This window comes from Erythranthe guttata, chromosome 14 (assembly GCF_056151865.1).
Source record: "Erythranthe guttata isolate IM_541 chromosome 14, IM_541, whole genome shotgun sequence".
NCBI classification, from domain to species: domain Eukaryota; kingdom Viridiplantae; phylum Streptophyta; class Magnoliopsida; order Lamiales; family Phrymaceae; genus Erythranthe; species Erythranthe guttata.
The window spans coordinates 14,758,994-14,778,427 of record NC_142546.1 but is presented as its reverse complement, the minus strand read 5'-3'; the positions used below and the strand labels follow the sequence as shown (position 1 = coordinate 14,778,427).

Below are 19,434 nucleotides of genomic sequence, written 5' to 3'. Positions count from 1 at the left end.
GCATTAATCTCTCTCCCCCTCTCTCTCTCTCTCTCTCTCTCTCTCATTTTCCCTCTCCCACAGCTCAAAATAAAGTGAAATTTCACAACCTTTTCTGTACTAAGAAAGAAAAAAAAAATCAAGAAAAGCTACAACTTTGCTTTCTTGGCCCCCCTCTCATGCTCCCCACTCTCCTTTCTCCCTAGTCCCTTCCCACATAATTTCATGGCATCTACTCATTAATGCACAGAATAAAAGGTGATTTTTTTTCAAAAACCCTCTTCAAATTAAAAGGGGTTCCACCATTGTCCTTCATTTATTCATCTGCCCAAATCAGAAAGATTTCATTTTTTTATTTTTGGTGTTCTTGATGGTGAAGAAATGAGTGCTAATAATAATAATAATGGTGGTGCTGCAAATTCCACAGCTACAAGATTCATCAAGTGTGTGACAGTTGGAGATGGTGCAGTTGGCAAGACTTGCCTTTTGATCTCATACACCAGCAACACTTTCCCCACTGTATGTGTTTTTTATGTTAAAAATCGTTTCTTTTTCTTCTTTTCTTCTTTCACATTGCAGTTTCTCTCTAATTTTCTTGATCCCTCTTTGTGTGTGTGTTTGTGTGTGTGGTTGTTGGTTCATATGATTCTGTGAAAAGGGTTTATTTTTCTTCTTCTATTACAGTTTCTCTTTGATTTTCTTGATTTTTTTTTGTAGGATTCAATTTCACCTTTTGTTGTGTGTTTGTGTGTGTGTTTCTTGGTTCATGATTATGTACAAAATGGTTTCTTTTTCTTCTTCTTATTACACTTTCTCTTTGATTTTCTTGAATTATTTTTGTGAGAATTCAATTTCACCTTATGTTGTGTGTTTTGTGTGTGTTTTCTTGGTTCAGGATTATGTTCCAACTGTTTTTGATAACTTCAGTGCTAATGTCTCTGTTGATGGGCAAACTGTGAATCTTGGCTTGTGGGATACTGCTGGTATGAATCATCATTTTATACACATTCTTTTGTATATATACATATATATATGTGTGTGTGTGTGTCACATTTGACTCCCATTGATTAGCAATAAAGAAATGGTTGATTCGTTGACTTAAATGTGGAATTCAAAGGAAGAATTTGCTCAAGGCCTTAAATTTGCATAATGCTAATAACAAATTCTTGATTTACTATCCCAAGCAACATGGAGATCTATTACACTGTGAATCAGTGCAAGAAACGGCATCGAATTGCGCGTTGAATTAAGAACACGACTCCTACTAAAGCCCCGTTTCTCTGTCTATGGTTTTCTCAATTCTTCGAAATTTAAATACGAATTTTATTTTATTTAATTGCAGGTCAAGAAGACTACAACAGATTGAGGCCCCTCAGTTACAGAGGGGCCGACGTTTTCATACTCGCATTCTCTCTCATAAGTAGGCCAAGTTTCGAAAACATTTCCAAGAAAGTAAAAAACACTTCTCTTTTCTTTTCCTCCGTTAATTTGTAGAAACCAAATGTATTTATTTATTTATTATTATTTTCTTTTCGCTTGTCGTTATGTCGGAGAAGTGGGTCCCGGAGCTACGGCATTATGCTCCCTCGGTGCCCATTGTTCTCGTGGGGACGAAACTAGGTAAGTGTTCTTTCATCATCCCATATCATTACATTTAAATTCAAGAAATGTTTATATATTTTCTTGAATACTCTCATTTTGCATTATAAGCACTATCGCAGGAGAACGAAAAAAAAAAACGATAATTTGGGATTTTCCGATTTTTGAATTTAATAGTAATTCACAGTCTTTCTAGAAAAACTACGCGTTCGAATGTACACTCACGCTTATGTACTTAAGTCGATTAACCGGTATAAATAATTGATGGTCTTATGCTTAGAAAACTTGAAGTCATGTTAATATAATCCGAGCTCGATTCATCACGGTAGCTATGTTTCAAATTTCACATAAAAATCTCCGAATTTCTATTTTTTTTCATCGAATACGACTAATAGATTGAATTGCAGATCTCAGAGAGGACAAGCAATTCAAGAAGGATTATCCAGGGGCTTCCACTATTTCCACAGAACAGGTACAAGCATATATATATACATATATATATATATATATATATATATATATATATATATATATATATATATATATATATATATATATATATAATCCACACACTTGTATTTAATTATTTAACATATAATTTAGATCAGAAAAAAATTAACCCTCGTTTTCTTTTCTCGTAACACGATAAAATTCTTGTTTTTCGATAGGGTGAAGAGTTGAAGAAGCAAATAGGAGCAGTGTCTTATATTGAGTGCAGTGCAAAGACACAGCAGGTTTTTTTGTCCTTAAAATATTTGTTAATTGTAATTACATCAATAACTACTTTTCGAAAATGGAAAAAATAAAATAAAAATAAAATTGTTGTTTTTATTTATTAATTATTACTATTATTTTTTAAATTCAATTGCAGAATGTGAAAGCTGTATTTGATGCTGCGATAAAGGTGGTTCTCCGCCCTCCGAAAATCAAGAAACATACGACGAGGTATAAATCGTGCCGCCTTCTCTAATCGACGATTTATGTGAAATTAAAAGCTGAGATTAATTGTCTTTTTTTTTATTTTTTTATTTTTGTTTTGTTTATATTAATGTTTAGGAAAAAAATGATGTGCTTTGTGTTGTCTCCTTTGTTAATTAGCCTTCATTTGGTTTGTTGTATTGGTTTCATTTCATTTGGTCTTCTGCTTATTGCATCTTTGTTTATTTTAGTTATTTAAAAAAAAAAATTATTTTTTTAAATACAATTTGCATCCCTATACTATTACCACCGTCTCATTTACCCCCCTTGAACTACTAAAAGCGATAAAATAGCCCCATAACACAGTCAACTATAAGAAGTCTAACTCCGTTAAAAAGTAAAGTTACATTTTTACCCTTACATCAGATAAATAGTCATCTTCTGACAACTCATTATTTTATGATTTGTAAAATATTGATTCAATTATTCACGAAGTATATATATAATATAAAATATAAAATAAGTGACCGCCAAGATCTCCTTCTAAACCTTACTCCTTTGGTCGTCGGAAAGTTCACCAGCTATCGGATTTCCTATTCTAAAGATACGTGTATCTAGTCAAGATCGTTCATGATCTACGTCTTCTTTCGTTCGATCTTTATCTACTCTTTTCTCTAACGAACTTCCAACCCAACAAATTCGTTTGGGCTCACATATGTATTACTCCATGGGCCTATCTTTAGGGGGTTCGGCCCAAACTTGCTAAAGTGGGACCCATCAATAAGTAAAAATAAGCAAAAGGGTAAAACTGTCCAAAATTTGTTATTCCTCTTTGCCATTATCCGGTCAACACTTCACAATAAATTACTGGGGGCTATTTTGTCACATTTAGTAGTTAAGGGGGTAAATAAGATAGTGGTTATAGTATAAGAGTGCAAATTTTAAATATTAGCCCCACATTTTTTCACTATTTCAATATTTTGAAGTTGTCATGGTGAATTTTAAATTAATCCCATTTAGGGTCATTAGATATTTTCTTTTCAAATCCAGACCCTCACTTTTCCTTTTTTGAGAAACACATCCTCACATCGCCTCTCTCTCTCTCTCTCTCTCTCTCTCTCTCTCTCATCTCTCTCTCTCTCACACACACACACAATATATATATATATATATATATATATATATATATATATATATATATATATATATATATATATATATATATATATATATATATATATATATATATACATATTTTAAAAGATGAGTTAAGGACAAGACGTGGTAAAAGATTCGTCATTTCTTCACACGACTAACCATCTATTTATCATTCGATTAAAATGAAAAAATAATAATAACAAACGAGCTAATATGGCAATTTATCCCGACTTTAATTTCTACTATTATATTTATAATTTGCTATTTTTTTCTAATTGTGATGCAAAATGTCAAAAGCATAACTACACTTGTATACATATACTATGAAAGTGAATCACGTTTTGATTAGGAAAATAAATACTATTTATTAAATTAAAGGTTGAAGGAATATTAATCCAAATTATTCCATGCCACCATCTTTACATATTTGGGACCTCCTACTGACAAATAGGTTATTTCTATACTACACCGGTTAAAGATTACATCAGATGAATTCTTATAGTTGATTTACACACACCAATATAGATGTGTGTATTTAGGTGTACATAAAGGGTAAATAATACATGTTTTCCAACTTCGGGTAATAACACTCTTCAAATTTAGAAATATTCTTCAAATTTAGAAATATTCTAGAGTGTTAGAAGGTTAACTGCTTCGTAATTAATTCGTTTGTTTTAAAATTTCCTTTTAGGATAAATTTTACTTCTTATATTAACTGTCACTTTACACTTTCCAACCAGAATCAATTTTTTTTTTTACTAATTTGTCCTCTATCATTATTGAGTAGTGAGTACTCATATAGGTAGTGAGATAAAAAGAAACAACATTCTTAACACGTGTAAGGGCAAGTTGGGGTTTTTCCTATCGAAATGAATAATATTTATTACAATCACCGACTTATTTTCATCTATCTTAAACGACACTTAACAAGAAACGCAGATAGTACATATATCACATGTTATTGTCCTAGTTTGAGGATTAAAATGTAATTCCACACAAAAGTTAGAAACCAAACATTAAATATATAGGAAGAATAGAATAGGAGAAGGAGAGAGAAATATTACGTAAAAGAAACCCCATTATGTTATGGGTTGATTACATGAAATATATATAGATAAATATTGCTAGGTAATAAAGTTTGACTAGGTAACTAAATCCTAACTTATCTAGGTAACTCAGTAATACTAGAATTCTAATATTACAAGAGTTGTATAATATAATATTCTCTAACAAAATAAATAATAGATTCATGAAAATTTCAAGATGTGGCTTGCATGACTCTCCAACTCTTCTTTCCCCACGTCTACCCCTCACCCACCCCCCACCCTACCCCCTCCATACATACATACACATATACATACACAAGTCAATGCAAAAAATTATTACAGAAAAACCAAACATGGATTACCCGAAAAACTCCATAAAAAATCTGGCAATCGTCTCGTTATTCATCGCAACCCTCGTTCTTCTCTGTTCTTCGAAACCCTTCTCCAATTATTATAACCCCTTCCCTTCTTCTTCTTCACACAATCATTCAAACTCTGTAAGTATATACATATATACATACATACATATATATAATTATTTTTCTCTGTTCTTGATTATTTTTTTTTCTTTTATAAGCTACAGGCGTATGAGGAAAAGGATGAACTCGAGAAAGCTCTGGAGAGGGCATCAATGGCGGGGGCGAACAAGACGGTGATAATCGCCATTATCAACAAAGCTTACGTGGAGCCACACGAAGACGAGTACCCGACGATGTTCGATCTTTTTCTCGAGGGTTTTTGGGCCGGGGAAGAAACCCGGCCCCTTGTCGACCGTTTACTGGTGGTCTCCATGGACGAGACCGCCCATGAACGGTGCCTCTTCCGGCGGCTGAATTGTTACAGACTCGCCGGCGGAGGCGACGGCGGCGGAGATCGGTTCGCCGGAGAGAAGGTTTACATGTCGGATGAGTTTATAGAGATGATGTGGCGGAGGACTTTTTTTCTGCTTGATGTTCTCAAGAGAGGCTACAGCTTCATCTTCACGGTACGTTTTCTCTGTATTTATTAAAAATATTATTTTATTATTATTTTTGTAATTAACGTGTTGTGATTAAATTACCCTTATTTGTTACAAGAAGAAGAAAAAAGGAAAAGGGCCTGTAATACGCACATGCCACGTATGATTTAATTATTAAAATATAATCATAATGCAAATCATTACATATATTTACAAAAGTCATATTTAATATATGTTATTCATTTAATTATTAAGTTTTTATGCTGATTTAATTTTATAAATATTTTTTTAAATCCAACTAAATCAGTAGAATGTAAGTTGAGCAAATATATTTTGTTTTTCCAAATTGCTTGGAATTTTATAGCCTATGTTTTTTTTAGATGTCATTAATAAATTAAATAATATTGCAGCATTGGAATTGAATGTGTACGAGAAAAGACATATTTGTTAGTATATATGGGTTGGTCACCCTACTTAGTTGCGTAGAATCTCGATAAATTAATATTCAATAAATTAATAATCTCGCTGAAATAATATTTTTTTATGGTCCCGGCTCGGTAAAATTAAAATGTACTAAATTATTAGCTCGATAATTTAATATTTTTCTAAATTAAAAGAATTTTATCGATCCGACTATATTAATTTATAAATGTTTAATTCTACTTGTAAAAGTCTACTATTGAATATTTAAGTATCAAAGTCTACCTTAAAAAGAAACTAAAATCAAAGTCAAACATTTTGAAAGAAAAGTAAAAATAAAAATAAAAAAGTGATTTAAATCAAGAAAATTGAAAATAATGGAAGATGACCAAAATAGGTATTTTGAAGGCAACACATGAACTGCTTCCACGACTTTAATATGTACTCATGAAGAATTCAACGTTTTCAAGTATATATTAAAAATAATTAAATTTCAAGAAAATGAATGAATTGTTTTTAAAAAATTACAATTTTGAAGATGCTACATCAGATGAGCGTATATAAAATGCGTGTATTACATTCAAATATCGAGATATTAACAAAATTCGAGTTTTTAATTTTTTTTATATAGGATACTGATATAATATGGCTAAGGAATCCGTTCGCAACATTGAGCAACGACAACCAAACACTCGACTTACAAATAAGCACCGACGACTTCAACGGGGACCCGCACTCGGAGAACAACCTAGTCAACACGGGATTCTATTTCATAAAATCGAACCAAAGGACGATCTCGCTATTCGAGACGTGGTACGACCGGAGGAAGAATTCGACGGGGCTGAAAGAGCAAGACGTGTTGTTGAATCTAGTGAGGGAGGGCATTTTCGGAAAATTGGGAATTAGTGTGAGATTTCTTGACACGTTATATATAAGTGGGTTTTGCAGAGATAGTAGAGATGTTGGGGTAGTAGCAACAGTGCATGCAAATTGCTGCAAAAGTATTAGAGCTAAAGTCGCTGATTTAAAGAACGTTTTAAGGGATTGGAAGAGGTTTAAGAATTTTAATGATAGGGAGAATTTTAAGTGGTCGGAACATACATCTTGTATTAATTCTTGGACCACTTAGATTTTTCAATTTTTTTTTTTATATTTATATATATCAATATGTGTGTGTGTATTTGTTAAAAATATGAAGAATGGAGGTTTACATTCCTAGAATTGAAATTGGTTATGTTTTGAATTGATTTGAGTTTTTTTGGCTTGAGGAAAGGGTCGCTCGAATTCGGTGAAATTGGATCGGAACGGACTAATTTTTTTTTTTTTCAAAATGAAAAATTAATTCCGATTATGTTCCCACTAAAAGAATCTAAAAAATTGAAAATCGGAATTTCAAAAGTTGAAATTGTGAAAATTGTTCCAGAATCGAAAGTTTACGGATGAGAATTGACGGAACCTTAATATTCTTGTTTTTTTTTTTTTTTTATATCACCTTGAAAACAACATATACACAATAATATTGGGTTAAAAGTGTATATTTTTAGTAAATTGGAAAAACAGAAATCTTCGTAAATATTTTCGAAATTAGTATCGAACCGAATATAAACTGGGAATCGGAACTTTATCAAAATGAAAAAATATTGTCCCAAACACGAACCTTTTGAATCGGAATCAACAAAATTCGTAATTTCCATCCATAAACAAAAGATCCTCGATTTGAGCCCTAATTTTCTGGTCACATGCAGAAACCATGAATTTTGGCTATTAGTTGTGAGTGATCAAGCCTAATGAAGATAGTTAATGTGTCACATATTAATAATTTTATGTTTAAAAATTTGTTCACTTTGAATTATAAAGGAGTAATAAATGAATAAAAAATTAATTTTTCACAAAATAATAGACTTGAAGCCTGATTAATTTCCCGTTTTGTAGATATTGTACCCAGTGAAACATATCAGGTGATCATGCAACATTGATTTACATATAATAACACACATGTATATTTATGCTTAGTGGGTAGTTATTTGTATAAATCTATGATGCAAAATCACCTGGTAGCATGTCGTAAACCTTTGGTGGTGTTGCAAAAGCTTTTACAAATAGATTATAAGCTCTTTTTTTTGCTCATAACCATTTTTAAGTGTTTGTAAAATGAACTTTTACTTTTGTTTCTCTTAAAATAAGCAACTGTAAGCTATAATTTGTTAAGCACCCGTGACCCTTTTTTCTATACAAGTTTATTTTCTAGGAAATTTACAAACACCCCCAACTTTTTTAAAAATAAACACTTGAAATCAACTGAACTCACATTCTACAACTTCTACTTTTAAATAAGCTTTTGCAAACACCACCTTACCGGAGGCCCAATAGTCTAATCTTGCAGGGCCAAAAGTAATTTAATATATAATATAATATGAATTTATATAGTTTTTAAATTATTATTTTTTTCTATTTTTATTTTCTTTTTCGAAAAGAATATCTGGCGGTCACTGTGTGCAAAACAACACTCTTCTCCTCAAATCAAACCTTAGATCTGAGCTGCCATAACACCCCCCCGCCCTCTCTCTCTCTCTTCATTTGGGGATTAATCACTGAAACCCTAACAGAAAGCTTGATTTTTGAATTGGTGATCAGAAAAAAGGAAAAGCAAAAATGGCAACAGTGAGGAATTTGAAGATAAAAACATCAACGTGCAAGAGAATAGTGAAGGAGCTCCATTCATACGAGATCGAGGTCGAAAGAGAGGCTGCTAAAACCGCCGATATGAAGGCCAAAGGCGCCGATCCCTATGACCTCAAACAGCAGGTATACAATTCTGTGCCCTAATTCACTCACAATTCTGTTTTTTTATCCCCAATTTTTTCACATTCAATTGCGTGTTACTGTGTGCCCGATTTTCTGGTAATTTCATTTTTTTCGAAATGCCTAATTGTGCTGACTGCTGATTGAGAATTACAGAAATGCCCTATTTTTTGTTGCTTTTGGATAATTGGATTTCAGTTTGATGCTTTTTTGTTGGATTTTGTTGCCTTGCTATTTTCGTTTCATCAAAGGATGTTAGTTTGATGGGGTACTTGTTTTCCGATTATTGTTCGTGAAATTAACGGAAACCTAATGATATGGGCTTGGCCTTTAGAGTGAATTAGCAGGAAATTTCGAACAAACCTACTGAATCTGCAAACTTGACAACATTCATATTACGGTTATGGTCGAACTCCTTTTATTTACATCTCAACACTTTGTTAGAGATGAATTTTGATCAAAGAGGTTAAGTGATACAAGTGATGCGGAAGTTCGAGCAAACCCAAGTTATATCTTTTTGGGCTGGGGTCAAGTCGATCACATTGATTTTAAACGCTCATTATAAATCTTAAATCGAATCAAATATTTTCTTGTTTATTCGTCTCTGTTTTTGCTTGATTAAACTTATACGTTGATGGATTTCGTTTAGGAAAATGTGCTGGCTGAATCAAGGATGATGGTTCCCGACTGCCACAAACGCTTAGAGTCTGCTCTAAGCGACCTTAAAGGAACTTTGGTACGCCGTGTGTGTGTGTGTGTGTGTGTGTGTGTGTGTGTGTGTGTGTGTGTGTGTCTAAATAATTCTTTCTGTTGCCGATGAATCTTTATTAAAAATCATGACGATTTGCATGGATAGAAGTAAGAGTTTATGGTCGATTGCATTCCTCTCATGTTTGGGCCAATTGGTTAGAATTCGCGTTGTTCTTGAAATGCAATTATTTAATCTATGAAGGCTAAATATTTCTGATATTTGTTTTCGTCGCGAGCAATGTAGTTTATTAAAATTATAATTCTGAATGTCTATGAGATTGGATGAACCCATTCATTACATTGATTTCGACTTGAAATTGCTTATTTAAAATTTAAATTAACATGCAATCTAATCGGGGGCAGGTTGAGCTGGAAGAGTCGGGCGAAAAGGAAGGTTCTGAAATCGATGAAGCCCGAAGCATCATTGCAGAAGTTGAAGAGCTATTTCAATCTTCAGATGTTTAATTTGACTGTTTTGAGCTTTACTCCTCTGTCAAACTTTGTGGTTTTTTTCGATCTTGAGCTTGATTAATGAGTGATTGCAAAAAAGGGATTTTTACAATCTTGTAAACGTTTGTTGGTCTCGTCTCTGTATTGCTGTATGACATTTCGAAAAGTAGTCTACTGAAATTTCGTTTATCTCATATACACAACTTTGTACATCTGAGTAGTGCTTATAATGACAACTCCAATAGATTTACCAAATCTATCTATAAAGTGGCAGAAGCTCATAAATTATGTGCTCAACAACATTAAACATAAAAGTCCGAAAACACGAAACTTTTAACATCAGAAAAAACATAAATTGCAATAATGTAATCTGTATAAATTAAACATTGAAGAGAAGAAAAAAACACTCTGATCTACATATACTCAACGAGACCATAGGTTTTGAATAATTCGATCGAAATGCAAAGTCAAGAAGCTACAACAAATTCAAGAAACAAAGCTACAATAATAGCTATAGCACTAAACTCAACTTCCAAATACCTAATATCTAAAAGTTTGACAAATTAAATAGACATATAGAGAGTCGAAACGTAACCTGAGTAGCAAACGAAACCCGACTTCCCAACTCTTAAATACACAAGGGATTGATAGATAGATAGATACACAATCCAATATCCCCATTCCTTCATCCCTTAAACCAAATTGAAGATATCATAAATTAAAAAATCGAACTTTCAGCACTCGGGTGTATTCGAATTCCTCTTCGCCCTTTTTGTATTTCTCTCGGATATCGACTTAGCAAATGCCTCCACAATCCTCTGCTCCGATTCAAGAATCATCTCTGTTCGTTTCAACTCCATTTCCATTCGCATCTCTTCAATTTGCCGAACCATATCCATTTTCACCTTCTCCATTCTCATAAACCCTTCCCCCAATCCCTGTATAGCTGAAACCAGTTCACCCACCCCGGAATCAGCCTTGTTTTTGCTCGGCGGCTCAGCTGCCGCTGCCGCCCTCTTTCCTACGAATCCTTCTCTTGAAACCTTACTAGAGGCGGCAGCTCCGTTCACACCGGTGGTGTAATTGGTAAATCTAGGGTTAGGGTAATTAGGGTTTGGGCCACCGCCACTACCCATCTCGTCGAATTTGGAATAGACCTTGGCTACGGTGGGAACACCACCACCCGCGGAGGTGACCCGACCCGGGATCTTGATCCGGAACCCGCTTGTTGACCCGTTGGTCTCGGGCGGGTCTGGAGCGGCGAAACCCCCTTTTTGATTGTGGTTGTATAAATCGTTGATGCGTTTGATGCTGTTCCTGTGGTCGTTTTCTTCTTCTTCATCGTCGTCGTCGGACGACGGAGGGGTGGGGTTGGGCCCCTTCTCCATGGCGTGCATGATGTGGAAGTGGACCCAGGAGGAGGTGTAGCGGCGGACGCCGCCGTGTGCGGCGGATCTCTGGATCTCGGCGCGGTAGCGCTTACGGAGCTTCTCCATCTTGTGGCGGCACTGGACGGCGGTTTTGGGGGGGCTGGCGGGGCATCGGGAGGCGACGTCGTCGGCGACCTCCTGCCAGTGGTTGGCGCGGAGGTTGCCGCGGCGGAGGGAGTACCACTTGTCTCTGTAGGCGTCGATTAGGGCGACGGTCTCGTCGGGGGACCAGCACGGCGGAGGGAGGCGGCGGGAGGCGGAGGAGGTGGCGGCGGCGGAGGAGGGGAGGGCTAGGGTGGCGGTGGGGATGTGGTGGTGGTGGTCGTCGTCGTGGGAGGAGGGGGATAAGGTGGTGGACATGATTTAGGTAGGGCGGCGGAAGGCGGAGGAGATGAGATCTGGGGCAGAATAGAGGAGGAGGTGGTTGTGGCATAATGAATGGTGCGGTGGGGTAGGGTTGTTAAAGGGGCGGCAGGCGGGCTGACTTGGAGGATCTAGAAACATGAGATGAGAGGCCACCGCTTAGGGAGGGGGACGCTAACGTACGCCGGGTGATTGTGTGCGCTGTTAACGTGCGCAATTCCAGAGGCAGTGTCCTCGTGGCTTTTCTCCTTTCTTTCTTTCTATTTTTTTTTTCTCTCTCTCATATTTCTTTTGGTACTAGTTTTCAGCCAAGTTCCATATACTATTTCTTACATACTAAATCTCAATATTTTCAATATTTATTTATTTATTTATTTTATTTTGTAAAATCTATTAAAACTAATCTTGAAATGCATTTGTTTGCTCTAAATCTAATTAATAAATGGTGTGAGTTGGAAAATAATTTTCAATTTATGGCGGTTTCGATCTGAAAATATCGATTTTCGAACAATATTATCATTAAAAATTTGTCAAATTTTAATTTTTGATTTATCTGAAATTTTTTGGACCGAAATATATAAGAAATTCTGAATTCAAATTCGATTTTCTTAATTTCCAAAAGCAATTTCGAAAATTATGAATTTTATTTTTTCCAAATATTTCATGAATAAACAATAGAATATCGTCGATTTTTTTTTTCAGTTTTTTTTTTTTTTTTAAATCGAATTTCCGATTGTTCCTAGCCTTTTTGCAACAAAATCAAAATTAGTTCTATACTTCGGAAGAAAATATATTTTGTTTCTAAAGTACTAATTCCGATTCCCACCCCTTTGATATAAGCTTAAATTACGAAAAAATACTTTATTTTTTATAATAACAACCAAATCCCTCAACTATAATTGTATTACGAAAATTCCCTCATTCAGTTGGTAAATTTGAAACCGTAGGGGCGAACGTGTAAGACAATATATAGTTGAGGAGGTGATTGTAATTATCAAAACATGAGGAATCTTTTTGTAATTTGAGAATACCTCAAGGGCGTGGCCGTAATTTACCCTGAATATAATATCACTCCTTTGAATTCTTCAAAGTGACATTTCTCTTGCAAGATGAACATGTCTTGTCTCTCATATATATATAATTTATCCTATAGTTGAATATCTGAATTTCATATTGATCAGATTTTCAACTGATCAGATTTTCCATTAACAAAAAACAAGTGGGCAAAAAAATTTAATTGCAATGGACAAAAGGCTGATTGATGCTGCTAAAAAGGGAGATGTTGGAAAACTCCGAAATCTGATCGAAGAAGATCCTTTCTTGTTGAGGTCCGTTTCGTTATCCGACGAAGAAACTCCGCTGCACATTGCTTGCATCGCAGGTCATCTCGACTTCGTCAAGGAGCTGCTGACTCACCGGCCGGGATTCGCCGAAGAGTTGAGTAAAGACGGTTTTACCCCTCTGCACGTCGCCTCGTCTTGCGGCGACGTAGGGATTGTGAAGGAGCTGTTGAAAGTCGGGGGGAGCCGTCTTTGTTTGGTCAAAGGGAGAGAGAAGAGAGTTCCTCTTCATTGCGCGGTTTCGAAAGGCAGAGTTAAGGCTATTACGAAGCTGCTATCGGCTTGTCTGGATTCGATCGCGGAAGTTACGGCTCGTGGCGAGACTTGCTTTCATCTTGCTGTGAAGAACAACCGATTCGAAGCTTTTAAGACCCTTTGTGAGTATGTGGTCTCGTTCGATAAAGAGGATTTATTGAATAAGAAAGATGAACGAGGGAACACCGTTTTGCATCTTGCTTCATCAAGAAAGCAATATGAGGTGATCTAATTAATACTTGTTTTTTTAGATGTTTTGATACTGTTCGATGTCAATGTGATTTTGACCATTTTTTAGTCTGAATTCGGCAAAACTAAACGCGTCAAATTTGTAGTCCTTTGAGTCAGCTTTCTATTGCAACTTGAATAAGATAGATTGGATGTCGAGTGAGAAAGTTATGCTTGAACGAGTTACTGTCTGAAATCTGAATCTAATATTACTCAATACAACAAATTTATGCGTAATTCTCTCACCTGACATCCAACTTAGCTGATTTAAGTGGAACTAGAAAGTTCACTGAAAGGACAACAAATTTGTGTTTCACGACATTTGAAGTTGAAACGGTATCAGTAAAACTGAAACGACATTTAACATTTCAGTTTTTTGTTTTTGTTTTTTTGTTATGGTTAATTCATATGGGAAATGTGTTATCAGTTTATAGATTTGTTGATGGACAAGAGTTTCGGGTTCAAAGGCGAATTGGAGGTGAATTCGTTAAACGAAAAGGGCCTCACGCCACTAGATGTGTTGTTGTCACAAGGCGGCGACTCTGAAATCGAGGAAATACTTAGTTTATATGGAGCTACACGAGCTCAAGAAACGAACCTGTTTCTCGAAATCCCGATAGAAAACCCGCGAGAGGAACGAAATACGGGTCGACCCAAATCCGAGTCAAAGAAACTTCAAGACTACTTCAAGTACGACAAGACCAAAGAGTCTGCGAGCAAAGCTCGAAATACGCTCCTCGTGATCGCCGTACTTATCGCCACCGCCGCTTACCAGGCGGTGCTCAGCCCGCCCGGCGGCGTCTGGCAGGACGATTTCACGCCGGGGACCGATGCTAAGAACAGCACCACCGCCGCCACCGCCGGGAAACGCCACAGGGCGGGGCAGGCGGTGATGGGGACCCAAAATCAAGTCTCGTACGGTTTGTTTCTGCTGTTCAACTCGATCGGATTTTTTATGTCGCTGCACATGATGGATTTTCTGACGCAAGGGCTATCGATGAAGTTCGAGCTGAGGATAGCGCTTTTCGCGTTAGTAGCGACGTACGATACTTGCATGGTGGCGATCACACCTAGTGGATACGTGTCTGTGTTTTTTATTGCTCTGTCGGTGGTGATGCCGATAGTTATGCCGCTGTTGACCATGGTGGTCAGGGATTATAGGAAGGGGTGGCGGCGGTGCGAGTCGTCGAGCTCGGTGGCCGCTGTCGGTATTTGAGGAGGGATGAGTTTTACTTCTTGTGTAATTGTATGAAACTGCATGCTTGTGTTATTGGAGGGAATTTTGTGTTCAATGTGTGGTTTTGATTATCTAATGTAATGTAACTTATATATAAGAATGTAAGAAATGTTGTTATTTAGATTGATGAGTTGTCTATTTAACCACATTTTCGAAATACAGTTAAATCTCTACAAATTAATAAACTCTGATCGTGACTAATAAAATTTATAAATTTAGCAGAATATTACAGCCGGGACAGACGAAAATTATTATTGCATATCGAATGAATCAGTTGATTTTCTTGCATCAACTATATGTACTATGCCGGCAATTCGCTTCGCCGCCACCACTTGTTATGATCTCTAACGACCTTGGTCAACATCGGCACCACCAGCGACATCACCACCGACACCGCCACGAAAAACACGGATATCATCCCGCTAGGCGCAATCGCCACCATGCAAACATCGTAAGTCGCGAACAACGCAAAAAGCGCGACCCTCAATTCAAACTGCATAGGAAGCCCGTTGGTCAAGAAATTCATCATGTGCAGCGACATAAAGAACCCGACGGAGTTGAAGATCAAGAAAAGGCCGAACGAGATCGCGGTCTGAGTCCCCATCACCGACTTTCCGGCGGTGTGCCGCGGTGGCGTTTTGACGACATTGTTATCCGGAGAGAAGTCGTCCTGCCAGACGCCGCCAGGTGGGCTGAGCACCGCCTGGTAAGTGGCGGTGGCGATTAGTACGGCGATCACTAGCAATGTGTTCCGAGCGTCACTTGGAGACTCTTTAATCTTGTCATACTTGAAATATTCTTGAAGCTTCTTCGAGGCGGATTTGGGTCGACCCCGACCCGTATTTCGTTCGTCCCGCGGGTTTTCTATCGGGATTTCAAGAAATGGGTTCGTTTCTTGAACTCGTGTAGCTCCATATGAACTAAGTATTTCCTCAATTTCACAATCACCACCTTGTGATATCAACACATCTAGTGGAGTAAGTCCATTTTTGTTCAAAGAATTCATCTCCAATTTGCCCTTGTAACCAAGATCCTTGTCCATCAAGAAATCGATAACCTGATAACAAATTTCCGATTATAATTAATCAAAATAATAAATAAAAATATATATGTACGTCGGTAAGGTAATATTTATATCTCCAATAAAATCTATCATATAAAAAAAAAAAAGAATCGATGTATTTTACCTCATATTGCTTTCTTGATGAAGCAAGGTGCAAAACGGTGTTCCCTTGTTCGTCTTTCTTGTTCAATACATCCTCTTTACCGAACGAAACAACGTGTTAGCACAAGGCCTTAAACGCGTCGAATTGGTTATTTTTCACCGCAAGATGGAAGCAAGTTTCGCCTCGAGCTGTAACTTCCGCGACAGAATTCAGACAAGCCGATAGCAACTCCGTAATAACCTCAACTCTGCCTTTCGAAACCGCGCAATGAAGAGGGATTCTCTTCTCTCTCCCTTTCACAAGACAAAGATGAAACCCCCCCACTTTCAACAGCTCCTTCACAATCTCTACATCACCGCAAGACGAAGCAACGTGCAGAGGGGTAAAACCGTCTTTACTCAACTCTTTGGCGAATCCCGGCCGTTGATTCAGCAGCTCCTTAACGAAATCGAGATGCCCTCGGATGCAAGCAATGTGTAACGGATTTTCTTCGTCGGATAATGCAACGGCCCTCAACAAGAAAGGATCATCTTTGATTAAATTATTTAGTTTCTCAACATCTCCCTTTTTAGCAGCCTCAATCAGCAATTTTTCCATACTTGTGATTATATTATATGCCTTTAATTCATTTTTAATATACCTTTTATTCTGAATAAAAATGTGATTATTTAGTTTTTCAAAGGGACATATATTCAACTATAGAGACAATTGAAAACGTGTTAGATATTACCATTGACAAGTTTAATTTGTGGGGAAGTCAAAGATAGTCTATATAATCTGGTCAACGGATGTGTGCACACTGCGTACAAACAAAGCAAATTTTCAGTTCAATAATAATAGTTGGGGTGTGGGTGTAAATGAATCGAGTCGGGTCGAATTAGACGCATAACTGTATAAATGTTTGAAATTTTATCGAGCTTCAAAACTTGTGTTAACTTTAGTAACTTCATTTTTTTTATACATACTTCATTATACTTATACTCCGACTCGAGCTTCATATCAGGTTTAATTCATTATAATTTAAAAAAAATGATATATTATAATTACAAACCGAGCTCGAACGAGTTTTCAACGAACGTTATGGGTCCATTTTAGAAATAGATCGATTTACATTTCTAAAAATATCAAAAGATATATATATTTTTTTAAATAATAATAGTATAATACCATCAAGACATTCTAAGACAGAGGAAAATGTGATTAGTAACTAATCCCACCCTTCAAATAGTATTAGTGTGTTAATCACCACTGATTAACGAAGTTTAAGACGGCCCCTTAATTTCCCCAATTATTGAGGGGGAAAATTACCAGTTTAAAAAGATGAAGAAATATAATTTATAAAATAGTGAAATAAAATTTATTTTATTTATATAATAAAAAAATAATGTCAAAATTCGACCCATACGATCACCTGAAAGTTTTCCCCAATCCAGATGGTTCACTCACGCGCTTCCTGAAGCTCCCGAGCTCCACCGCCACCGGCGACGTCGACGGCGACGACGGCGGCCAAGCTCAACAACACTCCGTCCTCAGCAAAGACATCACACTCAACGCCGACAAGAGGACATGGATGCGGATCTACCGCCCGGCGAAGCTCCCCTCCTCCGGCCAGCGCCTCCCGGTGATACTCTTCTTCCACGCCGGCGGCTGGATCCAGATGAGCATCTCCGACGCATTGAACCACGAGACCTGCAACCGCCTCTCCGCCGACGTATCCGCCATCGTCGTCTCCGTCGAGTTCCGGATCGCGCCGGAGAGCCGGCTCCCGTCGCAGTACGACGACGCGTTGGACGCCGTCCTGTGGGTGAAGAGCCAGGCCGGCGACCGCGACCGCGGCGAGAGGTGGATCCGCGACCACGGCGACCTAGATCGGTGCTACCTGTACGGCGTGAGCTGCGGCGCCAACATCGTGTTCAACACGGCGCTCCGGATGATGGAGATAAAGCCGCCGCCGATGAGAGTCGCCGGCGTCGTACTCAACCAGCCGTTCTTCGGAGGGAAGAAGCGGACGAAGAGCGAGCTGAAGCTCGCCACAGATCCGTATTTCCCGCTGCCGGTGATCGATCTGCTTTGGGAATTGGCGCTTCCGCCGGGTACGGATCGGGACCACCGGTTCTGCAACCCGTTCGTTGACGGGCCGATGAAGCAGAAGGTGAAGAGTTTGGGGAGGTGTCTGGTGATAGGGTTCGGCGGCGATCCGCTAATCGATCGGCAGCAGGAATTTGTGCAGATGCTGGTGGAGCAAGGGGTGCAGGTGGAGGCGCGTTTCGACGATGTCGGATTCCATGGAATTGACATGATCGACACCAGAAGGGCAACCGCCATTCTTAATTTCATCAAGGAGTTCGTCGTTTGATTTTTATTTATTTTTTTATTTTATTTGTTTTTTTTAGTAATATTTATTTTCTTTTTTGGATTTTATTTTTGATGTTTGAATTCTTGTGAATTTTGGTTATACTTCAAACTGGATTAGCATAAATAAACTCATTGGATTAGTGCCTAAAATCGGTTATATTTGCTCTCAATTCTTCAATAGAACATCGATAAATTAACAATTTTGTTTAAATAATTTGTTTTCTCAGTCCCAAATCGTGCTAAAAATTATCTAGTTAGATTAAAATTTCGCTAAATTAATACAATTTGACTATCTCGACCTCGTTCGTATTAATTTATAGAGGTGTAACTCTACTTAGAGTTTCTTCCTAATTAATTGTCAACCAATTTTCATTTAGGTGCCTCAACTTTTGATTAATTTCGCCTGGCCCCCCTAAAGATTGGGCCAACACAGAATATGTGAGCCCAAAATTTGGATGAGAATATTTTGGAAGATTGTTTACCTCGTTTGGTTACGTAATTTAGTATAGAAGCAGAGCCCAACCCATTTCTTGTCATCATAAGTTTTAGGGCAATTTACGACTATTGTCCCTGAGGTAAGGTTAAATTACGAAAATTCACTCTTATTTAGGTAATCTGTAATTCCAACCATCACTCAACTATGTATCGTCTTACGAAAAAAACCCTATTTCAGTAGATAGATTTGACAAAATAAAGACGTATAAGACAATACATAGTTAAAGCGAGTGGTTGCAATTACCCAAATAAGTAGGAATTTTTTTTTTCGTAATTTAATATTACCTCAAGATATGACCATAATTTGTCCTTGGTTTTCGAGCCTGTTTTGCTAAGTTTATGAGCCACTAAAAATATCTAATAAGGAGTTTAAAAGCTTATAAGTTGTTATAAGTTGATCCTGCATTTTATAGAAGTCACTATTTGAACAAAAAAAAATGAGACATTTCACTACAAATATTAAAAACAAAAAAAAAACTCATGCA

At 37.1% G+C, this 19,434-nt stretch overlaps 8 protein-coding genes across 10 annotated transcripts; 5 read left to right on the top strand and 3 right to left on the bottom strand.

The window, feature by feature from the left end:
• Positions 1–97: 97 nt before the first annotated feature.
• LOC105952356 (rac-like GTP-binding protein RAC9) lies at positions 98–2,710 on the top strand. 2 transcript variants are annotated; one of them, XM_088813360.1, is made up of 8 exons: positions 98–237; positions 407–498; positions 875–962; positions 1,322–1,431; positions 1,536–1,599; positions 1,986–2,050; positions 2,247–2,312; positions 2,450–2,710. In XM_088813360.1, the coding sequence occupies exons 1-8, from the start codon at positions 222–224 to the stop codon at positions 2,546–2,548; spliced, it is 600 nt and encodes a 199-aa protein (XP_088669486.1). In that variant the 5' UTR covers positions 98–221; the 3' UTR covers positions 2,549–2,710. The 2 variants fall into 2 exon arrangements, with proteins under 2 accessions (XP_088669486.1, XP_088669485.1); XM_088813359.1 differs by lacking the exon at positions 98–237 and having other exon boundaries at positions 248–498.
• A 2,189-nt stretch (positions 2,711–4,899) lies between these two features.
• Positions 4,900–7,343, top strand: LOC105952388 (uncharacterized protein At1g28695). 2 transcript variants are annotated; one of them, XM_012975930.2, is made up of 3 exons: positions 4,900–5,197; positions 5,278–5,685; positions 6,710–7,343. In XM_012975930.2, the coding sequence occupies exons 1-3, from the start codon at positions 4,904–4,906 to the stop codon at positions 7,205–7,207; spliced, it is 1,200 nt and encodes a 399-aa protein (XP_012831384.2). In that variant the 5' UTR covers positions 4,900–4,903; the 3' UTR covers positions 7,208–7,343. The 2 variants fall into 2 exon arrangements, with proteins under 2 accessions (XP_012831384.2, XP_012831385.2); XM_012975931.2 differs by having other exon boundaries at positions 4,909–5,197; positions 5,284–5,685.
• A 1,187-nt stretch (positions 7,344–8,530) lies between these two features.
• On the top strand, positions 8,531–10,274 carry KIS (tubulin folding cofactor A (KIESEL)). Its single transcript, XM_012975932.2, has 3 exons — positions 8,531–8,883; positions 9,530–9,616; positions 9,994–10,274. Exons 1-3 carry the CDS (start codon positions 8,731–8,733, stop codon positions 10,093–10,095), a joined length of 342 nt encoding a protein of 113 aa, XP_012831386.1. The 5' UTR covers positions 8,531–8,730; the 3' UTR covers positions 10,096–10,274.
• A 161-nt stretch (positions 10,275–10,435) lies between these two features.
• Positions 10,436–12,178, bottom strand: LOC105952454 (Alcohol dehydrogenase transcription factor Myb/SANT-like family protein). The gene has a single exon (XM_012976007.2). The coding sequence runs from the start codon at positions 11,868–11,870 to the stop codon at positions 10,815–10,817; it is 1,056 nt and encodes a 351-aa protein (XP_012831461.2). The 5' UTR covers positions 11,871–12,178; the 3' UTR covers positions 10,436–10,814.
• Positions 12,179–12,965: 787 nt separating this feature from the next.
• LOC105952455 (uncharacterized) lies at positions 12,966–15,054 on the top strand. Its single transcript, XM_012976009.2, has 2 exons — positions 12,966–13,691; positions 14,124–15,054. The coding sequence occupies exons 1-2, from the start codon at positions 13,116–13,118 to the stop codon at positions 14,910–14,912; spliced, it is 1,365 nt and encodes a 454-aa protein (XP_012831463.2). The 5' UTR covers positions 12,966–13,115; the 3' UTR covers positions 14,913–15,054.
• On the bottom strand, positions 15,026–18,616 carry LOC105952456 (uncharacterized). The gene is made up of 3 exons (XM_012976010.2): positions 17,511–18,616; positions 16,121–16,898; positions 15,026–15,990 (listed from the first exon to the last, which is right to left on the bottom strand). Exon 3 carries the CDS (start codon positions 15,973–15,975, stop codon positions 15,235–15,237), a length of 741 nt encoding a protein of 246 aa, XP_012831464.2. The 5' UTR covers positions 15,976–15,990; positions 16,121–16,898; positions 17,511–18,616; the 3' UTR covers positions 15,026–15,234.
• LOC148765264 (uncharacterized) lies at positions 16,217–16,696 on the bottom strand. Its single transcript, XM_088812723.1, has one exon. The coding sequence runs from the start codon at positions 16,694–16,696 to the stop codon at positions 16,217–16,219; it is 480 nt and encodes a 159-aa protein (XP_088668849.1).
• Positions 17,103–18,604, top strand: LOC105952457 (putative carboxylesterase 9). The gene has a single exon (XM_012976011.2). The coding sequence runs from the start codon at positions 17,484–17,486 to the stop codon at positions 18,453–18,455; it is 972 nt and encodes a 323-aa protein (XP_012831465.2). The 5' UTR covers positions 17,103–17,483; the 3' UTR covers positions 18,456–18,604.
• Positions 18,617–19,434: the final 818 nt, after the last annotated feature.

What these genes read in the sequence shown, in the direction of transcription:
- LOC148765264 (XM_088812723.1), bottom strand. Translation starts at nt 16,696, where the DNA reads ATGGAAAAATTGCTGATTGAGGCTGCTAAAAAGGGAGATGTTGAGAAA.
- LOC105952388 (XM_012975930.2), top strand. Translation starts at nt 4,904, where the DNA reads ATGAAAATTTCAAGATGTGGCTTGCATGACTCTCCAACTCTTCTTTCC. An exon ending in CACACAATCATTCAAACTCT is followed by an intron (nt 5,198 to 5,277) that starts GTAAGTATATAC and finishes TTCTTTTATAAG; the next exon opens with CTACAGGCGTATGAGGAAAA. An exon ending in GCTACAGCTTCATCTTCACG is followed by an intron (nt 5,686 to 6,709) that starts GTACGTTTTCTC and finishes TTTTTTATATAG; the next exon opens with GATACTGATATAATATGGCT.
- LOC105952456 (XM_012976010.2), bottom strand. Translation starts at nt 15,975, where the DNA reads ATGGACAAGGATCTTGGTTACAAGGGCAAATTGGAGATGAATTCTTTG.
- KIS (XM_012975932.2), top strand. Translation starts at nt 8,731, where the DNA reads ATGGCAACAGTGAGGAATTTGAAGATAAAAACATCAACGTGCAAGAGA. An exon ending in CCTATGACCTCAAACAGCAG is followed by an intron (nt 8,884 to 9,529) that starts GTATACAATTCT and finishes GATTTCGTTTAG; the next exon opens with GAAAATGTGCTGGCTGAATC. An exon ending in GCGACCTTAAAGGAACTTTG is followed by an intron (nt 9,617 to 9,993) that starts GTACGCCGTGTG and finishes AATCGGGGGCAG; the next exon opens with GTTGAGCTGGAAGAGTCGGG.
- LOC105952457 (XM_012976011.2), top strand. Translation starts at nt 17,484, where the DNA reads ATGTCAAAATTCGACCCATACGATCACCTGAAAGTTTTCCCCAATCCA.
- LOC105952454 (XM_012976007.2), bottom strand. Translation starts at nt 11,870, where the DNA reads ATGTCCACCACCTTATCCCCCTCCTCCCACGACGACGACCACCACCAC.
- LOC105952455 (XM_012976009.2), top strand. Translation starts at nt 13,116, where the DNA reads ATGGACAAAAGGCTGATTGATGCTGCTAAAAAGGGAGATGTTGGAAAA. An exon ending in CATCAAGAAAGCAATATGAG is followed by an intron (nt 13,692 to 14,123) that starts GTGATCTAATTA and finishes ATGTGTTATCAG; the next exon opens with TTTATAGATTTGTTGATGGA.
- LOC105952356 (XM_088813359.1), top strand. Translation starts at nt 361, where the DNA reads ATGAGTGCTAATAATAATAATAATGGTGGTGCTGCAAATTCCACAGCT. An exon ending in CCACTATTTCCACAGAACAG is followed by an intron (nt 2,051 to 2,246) that starts GTACAAGCATAT and finishes GTTTTTCGATAG; the next exon opens with GGTGAAGAGTTGAAGAAGCA. An exon ending in GCAGTGCAAAGACACAGCAG is followed by an intron (nt 2,313 to 2,449) that starts GTTTTTTTGTCC and finishes ATTCAATTGCAG; the next exon opens with AATGTGAAAGCTGTATTTGA.